Source organism: Plectropomus leopardus, chromosome 10 (assembly GCF_026936395.1).
Source record: "Plectropomus leopardus strain MGB_pleo_1.0 chromosome 10, ASM2693639v1, whole genome shotgun sequence".
NCBI classification, from domain to species: Eukaryota; Metazoa; Chordata; class Actinopteri; order Perciformes; family Serranidae; genus Plectropomus; species Plectropomus leopardus.
The window spans coordinates 4450012-4461475 of NC_142185.1; the positions used below are offsets into that span (position 1 = coordinate 4450012).

Genomic DNA, 11464 nt, shown 5'->3' on the forward strand with positions numbered 1-11464 from the left:
GAAAGGTGGGAATTCTTCTGTTTGGTGACCCTGCGACTCTATCTCCTGCCACAGTGACGCATCATCCACCACCTCAAGTTCACTCAGAACTCTTTGTTATTATTCACCATAAATGAGGAGATTCTCAAATGTATTAGCACCCTATGAACCACCATTTTCACCTCAGCTGCAGGCCTGTGCATACATTTTTTGATTTGAAGCATATTAAAATATGACACTAGGGCTGGGTTTTGTGTTATGATCCAAATATCAATGCTAGTACCCTTAAAATGATACCAGTACTGAAGGACATTTAAAAAATAATGAGATATATATCATGTATCGCGATATAGCCTTATACTGTCATATTATTTTAAAGACATACTGCCCAGCCTTACAATAGAGTAGTTCCTTTGGTACCTTTTTTTCTCCTTCATTTGAAACCCATCATTTGCATGGAGGCATTTAATCAGGTAAAATGCCATCAGAGCCATACAGAACTGCCAACTCCAAATACACAGCACTCGACTTCAACACACCACAGACTGTGTTGGAAGAAGTTGTCAAATGATTGTTTGTGTTTTTTAAATCATGATTAGAAAGTAAGGTTAATTGTAATGAATCAGATTTCTTAATCCCGATTTTGATTCCATTATTTTGCATTCCAAAAGAACTCTTTTTAAAAAAAAAAAAATATATATTAAATTATTAAGAATTAAAATAAATTAAAATAATTTTGAAATGAAATGATGAAAATTTAAATGTCTTCATTTTTAAAATAATTTAGAATATATCATTGTGATGATGAATATATAGTTCTCTGAATTATTTTTCCTTTCTTTTTTTGTCTTCACAATTTGCAGGGCATTTCTCACCAAACTGGTCTTTGCCTGTTTGCCCATGTTTCTGAAAAAAATCAAACCAGTCTGCTCAGGATTAAAACATTAAAATACTTGTGAAAGGTGTCTGAAACCTGGATCGACATTACTTTTCTTGTGGTGCATCCAAAGGGTTGATGGAGTTATTCACTTCATATTATCAATACATGGTGGTATAAAGCTCAAAGGGATTTTAAGTTTGCTTTAACATATTTTTTCCTAAATTGAAACCTGCTAGCCTCATCTTTTGATTGGTCTTGTACAATATCTAATATTGCAGTGCCATCACAGACACAGAGACACACATTAAACAGGGGTTTTATCATTTCTGAGGTTGTGCTGCCCTCTTGTGTTTGATACAGATAAGGATATTCTTAACTGGATAACTGAGCCCAACACATTGTAGTACTGTACCATTTATGGGGATATGTATTACAGATGCATATGTATGTGTTCAATGTGTAAATCTTTATGTTCTTTCTATAACTACATGAGTAGACTACACTAAGGCATGTAAACAAAATGAAACCAACTAGTACAGTACACTAAAATGCACTTCTGACACTGAGTTTTAGGATAGCACTGTGTTTGTCAAGTGTTTCCCTATATAACAACGGTTTGTGCACATGGTGCAGTTATTTATAAATGAACTCTTTCATGGTAGTGTTACAGTACATTTTAATCTTTATAATTAGAAAGGTATTGCAAAATTCAATGTTTGTAATTGTTTTTCATGGAATGCAAAAAAACAAAACTTTTTTAAACAACACATTATCATTACATAACCATAAAAGGTGAGTACAAGTACAAACACTGGATCTGTTTATGTATGAAGACAAGAAATAAAAAAATTAAAAAAACTACAATATTCAGATACAAGAATATCAGTTAAATATAAATGAGATATTTTTATGTGAGTAAAAAAGTTGATGTAAAGTAAATTAGTTGAATCAATAGTGGAACATGCATGATCAAACAAAACATAAAACATTGCAAATTCAAATACACAGTTGCTTTAGCACACAATTTTTCAAAAGTAAATGTATGGATATAGAGAATGTCTTTCATAGAACATCATTAAATTGCTATATAACTCATTTATTTAGTTAATGCAGAACATGACAAAATGTAATTGTTCAGATGTCAGATTATTTCATTATGTAAAAAAAAATCAAGTGAAAAAAAACTTATTTACAGTGACTTCTGAGCTACAGTACAAATTTCAACGTAAGACATTTTAAAGAGTTTGAATTCAAGGTTGACAAATGTTTCCTTTACAAAACATCAATATCATAACGCACAGTGCCAGGGATACACACAAAAATGTCACATAGCACGACATTCATCAATTTCGCAACTCACTTTCCAAAGTATACAAGGGTGTATTATAAAGATGGATCCACAATAACTGGTTGAAAGCGACAGTATGTTGGAACAGGCTGTTTTCAAAGTTTAGTTGATGTCAAGTGCAAGAGGGCCCATCATTGAGAAACCGATAAAGAATGACACTGTAGACCCCTGGGCAAACCCACTGAGCTGACTTTGAAACATTGGGGTGACCTCGAGCTTCAGGCCTGAGATATCTGCCAGTATCAATCTATTCTTCACCTCCCCAGTTAACCTGCAGAGGCGATCCTCCACCTTCTTGTCTTTCCATATTTTGCCATTTTCCCACATGGAGGCAAACTCTTCCTGCCCAGTTGTGAAGTAGCTTTTGATCTCCCCTAAGTGGACCAGTCGTTCATAGCCCTGCTTCTTCCCCAGGAAGAAATGGATGATGGGCCTTTTGCCATTGTACATTTCCTTCATCACTATGTGGTAAGAGGTCCTTATCTGTGAGATGTACTCCCCTAGGTTTCTCCATGTCTGACGGTGCGGCTGTGGCCACAACAGCACAATTGCAATGAAGAGCAGTGGCAAATTCTCATCCAATGGGATTTGCTCCTGCAGAACTTGGCGAAGGAGACTGATCAAGTCCTGGTACGCCGCTAAGTATGGCGAAGCCAGTTTGATGCAACTCAACACAACATTGAAGAAGATGAAGTTGATTCTCTCCCTCACAGTTGGCCTACGTTCATGTGCACAAACAAAAGCATACTGTTTGGCAATCTTCATCATTATTTCAGGTGGGATGTCATTTGACAGACAACTCAGAATCCCAGAGTAGGTATCAGCTTTTTGCATTTCCAGGAACTGTCTTGCCTCATGTAGTTTCAGCATGTTGGGCATGGTTTTATTCCTCAAAAGTGCTGCAGAATCTGTCTTGCAGAAAAGCTTTGCATACTGTTTGAAACATCTGAAAAGCTCATTTTGGGTTATCTGCTCACGACTGTCTTTCATTCCAGATCTGGATCCCAAGTTCACAAAGAAATTGTCAAGGAAATTAAAGTTCACCTTCATTCTGTATCTGAGGTTGTAAAGTACATCCTGGTAGTCTTTGAGAATTTTGTAGTAGTTTGTGTGTTTGTGGTGCCGTTTATCATTTGTCTCTATATCCTGAACTTTCATTTCTCCAGAGAGAACTGCACTCATAATGTCATGGCGGACATTGTCAGAAGAAAAGATGGGGGTCTTCGCCAGCACATCAATGACAAGAACTCCAACCTGGATCTCTCCCAGGCACCCGGCTGAATTAAAAGGGCAGTTGTCTGTTTTGCTTTGTAATCTCTGAATTGACTCCTTCTTTGCAAGGTTCTGTGTTTCTTTGAATGCCTCTATTGCTGACTGGGCCATTTTAAGAAACATGTCTAATTTTTCTGGACTAATAGTTTCTTCTTTGAAGGTTGTGATCGCATTCTTCAGCTCATGCTTGATAACTTGTGCTGATGTGTCTGCAAAGAATGAGTTGTCTTTGGAAAGATCTCTTGCTTTTTTTGCCCAAACCTCTGCCTCTGAGAAATTCTTCTTCTTCAGGTAATAGTACCTGGCAAGTAACTGAGAGACAACTGCATCTTTCTCAAATCTTTTCGATGCATTTTGCAGCACTATCTCTTCCAGTCCTGGGGTTTCACTTGCAATGTGTTGAATTAGTGGCGCAAACTTAGATTCCTCATCGGAAAAATTTCTCTTGACCAAAATGTGGTGAACATCTTGTAGGAGTTTGTCTTTGCCTTGTGTGCTTTCATAAAACTTGTCTGTGGTCAGCAGACGGTCGGTAATATCAGCCTTGGTCACATTGTGTTTTGTCGTAAGTTCTTGCAAACAGTGATTTGCAATACTTGAATGGATCATTTTCACACCTTTGAAAACCACCTTACCCTCAACTGAGCAGGTGGTAACTAAGGTGGAAAATTTCCCAAATCCTTCTTCCACTTTGATGGTTCCACAAACTGGTTTTGGCTGAAGACCAAGAAATTCCTCACACAGAGAGACGGAGAGAGAGGCACCCTTGCAGTAAACGTTCAACAGAACTAGAACAGACAAGAGTTGTGCATTTTTCTGATTTATGTTGAAGCTCTTCAAGGTATTGCGGGCCACACCCTGAACATACTCTGTCTTGAAGTTTTTCTTCATGATCATGAACCCATAGAAAGTTTCTGCATTCTTGTGTGTCTTCTCTATTTCTATAAGTTTTTCCTCAAACAGTTTCTGCTCCATCTCAGAGAGACTGTTTCCAATAAATACTGTGTCCTCGGTTGGTTCAGTCTGTTCAGACAGCTCTGACCTCATACAGTTCAGGAGAATGACCTGTGCAGACTTAGACTGAATGTTTTCCTTTGCACATTGTTTTTCAATGAGCTGCTGCAAGTCAAACACCTTTTCTTTATCTTCAAAATCATCTATCATCAACAAAACAGGAAGCCTTGGTAATCGCTCCCCATGGTCATATATTAAAAGTTTGACCACTTGCTCAGCGACCTCAGCGAAGTCAGCATTGCTGTCTCTGAGGACAGCACATCGGAATCTGTCCCGGTGAGCCCATAAAGTATGCATTGCCAAAGTTGTCCCACCACATCCAGGCACATGCATGAGATTGAACAACACACAGGCTTTGTTCAGGGAGCACAACTCTGGCAGGACTGTGTTCATGATGAAGTCAAACTTGTCCCGTTTGATAAATGGTGTGGATCCAGGCTGCTCTGAGAAGTAGAAATTCCACCATGACACTTTCCCCCCTTTGTAGAAGTTCTCTTCTATGGCAATTTTGTCCTCATTTCCTCCTTCGCATTGGTTCACGCAAAGGACCTCTAAGGTATTCAGGCTCCGCTCCTCTTTCCTCTCAAGGAGCACTCTGCCTCTCCCACCACAGGGCAGAAAACGTCTGGATCTACGGTTTTTTGACAAAAGACTGAGGACAGTGCCGTTGACTTCAGCAAAACTTAGCTCATATATGCATCTATGAGAGATGTTGATTCCACAACGAGCCTCAATAAGGCCCACCCAGGAGGTAAATGCTTTTTCATTGTCACATATACAAAGGATTTGATCTGTGCCTCTGAGCTCTTGCAAGAATGTGGTAAAGGTCTCAACAAGAGGGTCCATCTTCTCACTCACTGTTGACAAAAGTAGGAATATGACAAGAAATCTCTTATTTGGAAGCACATCTTTCCGGCACAAGAAAGAAATCACATCTCGAACAGACGCTCCCTTGTCCATCAACCACTCGTCTATGTCTGAAGGTGCCTCATCCTCAATACCTCCATTGCATAACACCCAGCTGGTGTTTCGAGTTAATTTCAGCTTGTTTGCAATGTCCTCAACTCCTTCAGTGATTTTGTACTGTGCTGGTGAATGTACACTCACTGTACTCTGCTGTTCAAAGTGACATTGTAACCCATGTACAGCTGATTCTGGATCAAAGTCCAAAAATGCTGTTGGGTTGAGCTCTACAAGAAATTCAAGTGACTGAAACTGGACTGAATGTGATTTGTTAGTTACTATCACATACCCCTCAAAGTGTGACTTATCTAAAGAGAGGGTTCCACCAGTGATCATCTGACTTAATCTGGAGCCTTGGGTACCACTTTTTATCACACTGAGGTGCTTCTCTTCAGCTTCTTTTCGGAGTTGTGATCTCTGTGCCATACTTTCAAGAAACTGGATGTGCTCTGTAAGTTTGACTGCTGCAAGGAGATCCCTGCTGCTACCGCCATCTCTGACAAAGAATTGTTTTGATGCTTTTGTTTCATTTGTGCCTGTTTCTTTAACTTTTGCTTTTTTCTTTGATTTTTTTGTGTCCATGTTGAAAGTGTGGTAGACGTTTTCTTCACACAATGTAGAGTCAGGAACTATGTCCACTTCTATCACACATTTGTCTGATGATGTCATATTCTTATTGAGAACCCCAACAAATCGCGGTGGTCTGATGCAATTTTGAGCAGTCTGTTTGTGTTTATACTCAAAATTGCCATCAATAGCAGATTTCAGTTCCTTAGCATAAGCCTCTCTGTCCTTAACAACCACTCCCAAGACCTGGCCATGCCTGAAGTGTGGCTCATCTCCTACTCCAAAATGTATGGTGCCATTGGTACGGCTATTCATGCAGGCAGCTGCAAAACGAATTGTCTCTTCTGTGAACTTGATCATTTCAGTTTCATCTGTTGTGTTGATGAAAGCTTTATACTCATGGCATGGCTCAATTAAGTCAGACGGGCCTGATTCTGTAATATCAAGGATGCTGCTCTCCATGTATCTATAGGTATCATGGTACCTACAGAATGGATAAGGTTTGCAAGGTTTCCCAGGCTGATTTGTAGAACTTAGTGGCTCTTCTTTCTTTAATTGCACTAACTCATCTCTGGCCTGAATAATAAGTTTTGCTGGTCCTAAAGTCACACCGATTTCTTTTAAGTCCTCTTTATCCAAAAGCAGAAGACTGGGTCCAGAAATGTCTTGCTGAAACAGAATCTCTGCAAATCTGTCATCCACATCATCCAACTTCAGAGCCCATTCTCTCACTTTATGTTTACTCCAATCCTTGATCTCAGGTGACAGATCCTCCTCATGACTCTAAAATAAAAAATGCTGTTATGTTTTACCCCATTTTCAACTAAAATTACAGCACACTGTAACAACAATTGTTGATCGCATTCAGTGTTGAAGTATTAAGTGTTATAATGCACAAAAAAGTTAACACATTTTACAAAGTTGTGTAATTGGCAAATTCAGGCATTCCAAAAGTGTGAAAAACAAGGAGGAATTACATTTAAAAGCCTTTATCATTGTTGCCAAATCATGAAAAAAGCCAACGTGCTTCAACCAAACACCAGTCTTTGTCAGGGCTTCTAAAACATATGCATTGTGGATATGGCCCTAACTACGTAGCTGCAGGAGCCAATAAAAAATGATCACATAACCACATGATTGAATGATAGAATTATTGAATGGTAAAAACAGGACAAAATGTAATGACAAAAAGGAGCATGAAATCATATGGTTCCCAACCCTCCTAACATCCCATATGGCCAATTTCAACATTTTAGACATATTTGTGATATTGAGACAGATTTTGTTGAGCAGGCTGAGGCTATGTCATATCACTTTCTTAACAGAGCTTACAAACCTAGGGTTGTCAATCAGGCTTTTGACAACCTTGAGCGTCGCTCACTTCTGCAGAAGAACACCAGGCATCAGCAGTCACATCAGTCTCATCCGTTTTTCATTACCACATACAGCACACATGCTGAACAAATCAAATATATCATTAGCAGCTGGGTGCTTGTAGGTATCCTGGCCTTTAATGAAGACATTGATTTCACATTTCCTGTGAGTTGTCTATTCACAGCCTTTTGCATTATGGATGTATTGTGTGTGTGGGTATAGGTGTATGGATATGTATGTGTGTGTTTATGTATGCATGTATGTATATATTTGCATATTTATAAACTGTTTTGTGGGACTCATCTGATGTCATGCTACTTTTAGTCATTATATTTTGTCATCATTATGTTTTTACCTGTCATTCAATCATGTGGTTACATGATCATTTGTTATTGGCTCCTGCTGCTATGTAGGTGGGGCTACATCCACGATGCATATGTTTTTGAAGCCCTGACGAAGACTGGTGTTTGATCAAAACATGTTGGCTTTTTTCACGATTTGGCCACTACAATAAACACATTTTTGGAGAGCCTGGATTTCCCTGTCGTTTACCCTGTTGTTTCCAGTCTTCCATGAGCACCCAATACAATTTCGTGACCTACATTTGTTTGTAGTCTACAGAGCAACCAGTCATCTCTCTGTTTTCTTTTTGTAATTGGCAGTTGGATGGATTAAGGTACAGGAGCATCATCCTGTAAAATGCTAATTGTTTTAACTGTTATTTACCTTCATTTTGCCTTCTTCTGCCTCTGCCATTCTGCCTCCTCTTCTTCGGTTCTTCCTTCACGAACGAAGATCACTACTGCTACAAAAATCATTTAAAAAAGAAAAAGGAGCAAGTGATGGCACTGATACTGTACTGCAAACATGTAAAATACAAAATATTTCACATATAAATACAAAATTTCAGCTTTACCTTAATTTTCTCCTGATCATGATACCACCATGATAGCTGGCTTACTTTTTACAAATCTTGACCACCGATGCTGCAAAATAAAGTATAAATATGAATACGTTGATGTATAAACAAAAGTTTGGAGTATTTAGAGCAAGGTATTTAATCTCAATTATTTGACCAAACTACACAGTAGTACCCAGAACTGAGAACATTGCTGTTGACCTTTGTTATGGAAAAAACTTGAATTTATCTAATATTAGTAACAGCTCTATTTCAGCTCTATCTAAGTGTGCAGGTTCCACATCCCTGGTACTGATCATGCTGGCTCACTGGCACAGCTTTGTGTTTCACAAAGTATTTTGGTTTTGTTTCTTGTAATATTGTTTCTATCTATTTGTTAATCAAAATGAAATTGACCCCACATTGAGCTTTGTGCAAGGCAGTTGATAAGAGAACAGGACCAAAGCACTGGGCTGGGCAATATAACGACACTATTTTGGCACTGTGATATCAGACTAGATATTGTCTTAAAGTGCTAGGGCCCAAATCCTCTGATGTGTTGTGTAAACCGAGGTATTTTGCAAATGTGACGTTTCATCCAGATGGAACAGTGGCAAAAAATCCTAGACCCCAGACCTTAAAACACTCAATTATACCAGCTGTCATGTGGATTGTCTAATGTAACTCTTGTATTTATTATTTCATTTCAATTCTGTTATTTGTGCTGTTTTTACTTCTCTGAACATTTGACTTTGACTCTTATATCTTGTTTATCACCACGTCATGTTACACTTCTTTTATTGTGAAGCACTTTGAGCTGCATTCCTTGTATGAAAAGTGCCCTATACATTAAATGTATTATTATTATTATTATTATTATTATTATTAGTTCCTTGTCCTGCTTGGCTCTCTGTCTGCTGCACTTGCTCACTTCCTCCAGGGCATGTCCTCACCTCTCATATGCTATCCTTAAATCATCCACAAGATGTCCTCAGACTTTCTTGCCAGACATTCCCAGTCCTTATTTCTGGACCTGCTACCCTCACCAGTAAGCCAATAAGTACATTTATTTTTGTCAGTACATTTTTCAACTGTCACCATCTACCCCGACTGCCTGTATTTGGTTCCTATTCCTGTTGCTCTATGTCATGTCAGTATACCTGTTCCCTGACACCTGGAACACTACTGTGAAAAAAAAAATATCACAACTGTTGGTTACAACTGCTCTGTGCTTGTTATCACAGGTCATACACCAAGACAGAGACCTATTGTCTCACTGTATGCAGTACTGACATTTCACCAACTGGTACTGTAATGACAAAGAAATAAAATAGATAAATACCCGACCCAACCCTTAATAGAGCTGGAATGGAACAACATTACATAATCATTAATAGATGTAAGAAGACTGGTTCGATTAAGTGTTTAACAGCAGAAGAGGCAACAAAGCTTTCTCTTTTTTTTTTTTTTTTTTTTAAAAGCGGCTAGGAGACGTCAACAACCAAAAGTATCAGCCCTAATGTCCAAGAGACATAAGACTTGCTTGACTAATTTACTGTAAGCATTGATGAATGCAATAGTTAGACTACAATAATGAGTTACTGAAGGTTTCAACACTAATTATCTAACTAAAAAACGGACACTGCAATTTTCGTTTAAAAACTGTTTACTTTATGTCTTCTGATACAGTGATATGCACACAGTGTGGGGGAGTAACTAGTTACATGTGGGCCTAATGAAATTACAAAATAAATGTAAGTTACCAAAAAAAATCTATATTTATATATATACACACACACATATACACATAAGGAAATTACAATTAACACTGATGATGATTACAAAAGGGATACTATTTATTCTTTTCTGTAATTTGTTCAATACAGAATAGATTATTTATATTGTTATTATTATTAGGATGATCAATATTACTATTAGTGGTAGCAATTTTGGGGAAGCAGGGTAGACATGACAGATATGTAAATCATTAGTATAGGAGAAGGGGTGGGATTAGATAAGTTTCGACTTCCTCACACTCCTTTTTGAACATGGATCACTTTTTATCATCTGTTGTTGCATTCTTTTCTTTTTTTTTCTTTTTACTTTTTTATGTTCAAAATAAATCTCAACCAATCAATGAAAACATTCCTTCAGGTCGTTTGCATCTTTTCACCATGCAAGAATGCTTTCACATAAAAATTACATTACTCTGATAATGTGCTCAAAAAAGATATTATCAGTTACATTTTAACTGAGTAACTGGTCATCTGTAACCCAATACATTTCAAAAGTAACCTTCCCAACACCGGATGCACCACTGGTTAAGTTATATGACAGTCACCTGATTTCTCCCCTGCACTGCGAGGCAAAGTGAGGTTAGAGTAAAACCAGAAGGAAGTTTCGATTATAAAACTGCGCAACACACAGGTACATGGTTTATTTTAGCAAAAAATAATGATCAGAGTGTATTTGTAACAATCGATTGGGAGTTCAGCAAGGCTGTCCCAGTATTGCAGTGGATGTGACAGAATAAATATTAAATCAAAGTGGAAACAATTTAAATGCAGGAACCATAGACATCCACCTAGCTAGGTTAGCAAAGGCTACACCACAGAACCGAGGAAGCGCTGTTTTCATTGTGACACTGCCTCCATAAATGCAAAAGTACAAACAGGAGACAACTTACCACCATATTTTAGGTGAACTCTGTAGTCTGCTGTCCGCGTTTCGTCTTCAGAAAGAGTTCAAATGACAGAATTTTTGAAGCAAGTCGACAGAGGACATCTTTCCGTGTTTGCTCGCAGGGAGAGAGCAGACTTATCAGCCCCAGCTGATACGGAAGACAATCAGTCCTCGATGGGCGGGCAGCTCTGAGAAACGAAACCTAAGCGGTAGTTTGGGCCCAATTCCAATCCTGTCTCTACAGCCACAGATTCATAGCAGCACCGCTACACCCTGTCAGTGACAGGAGCGTGTGGTCACAGGGTGCGTCTCATCACACCTCCTTCCAGGGGCGTTCCTGCAATATGAGGACGCTGGGGGGCTAACTCGGACCTTAATGGGGGAGTTAAGGAATTCTTTGGGTTTTTCTTTGTTTGTTTGGTTGGTTGTTCTTTTTTAATGAAATAAGCTATTTTTTGCTTTTTTTGCTGAAGCTTTTTTTTTTAAA

The 11464-nt window shown here is 38.4% G+C and overlaps 1 protein-coding gene across 2 annotated transcripts; it reads right to left on the reverse strand.

The window, feature by feature from the left end:
- Nucleotides 1-1518: 1518 nt before the first annotated feature.
- On the reverse strand, nucleotides 1519-11252 carry LOC121964181 (sterile alpha motif domain-containing protein 9-like). Of its 2 annotated transcripts, none has more exons than XM_088082865.1 (4): nucleotides 10982-11252; nucleotides 8314-8383; nucleotides 8124-8199; nucleotides 1519-6806 (listed from the first exon to the last, which is right to left on the reverse strand). In XM_088082865.1, exons 3-4 carry the CDS (start codon nucleotides 8151-8153, stop codon nucleotides 2310-2312), a joined length of 4527 nt encoding a protein of 1508 aa, XP_087938991.1. In that variant the 5' UTR covers nucleotides 8154-8199; nucleotides 8314-8383; nucleotides 10982-11252; the 3' UTR covers nucleotides 1519-2309. The 2 variants fall into 2 exon arrangements, with proteins under 2 accessions (XP_087938991.1, XP_087938990.1); XM_088082864.1 differs by having other exon boundaries at nucleotides 8124-8202; nucleotides 10982-11251.
- Nucleotides 11253-11464: the final 212 nt, after the last annotated feature.

Excerpts from the sequence above, each read along its gene's own strand:
- LOC121964181 (XM_088082865.1), bottom strand. The coding sequence starts at position 8,153 with ATGGCAGAGGCAGAAGAAGGCAAAATGAAG. Across the intron at positions 6,807-8,123 it reads CAGAAGAAGGCAAAATGAAG|AGTCATGAGGAGGATCTGTC; the intron begins GTAAATAACAGT and ends TTTTTATTTTAG.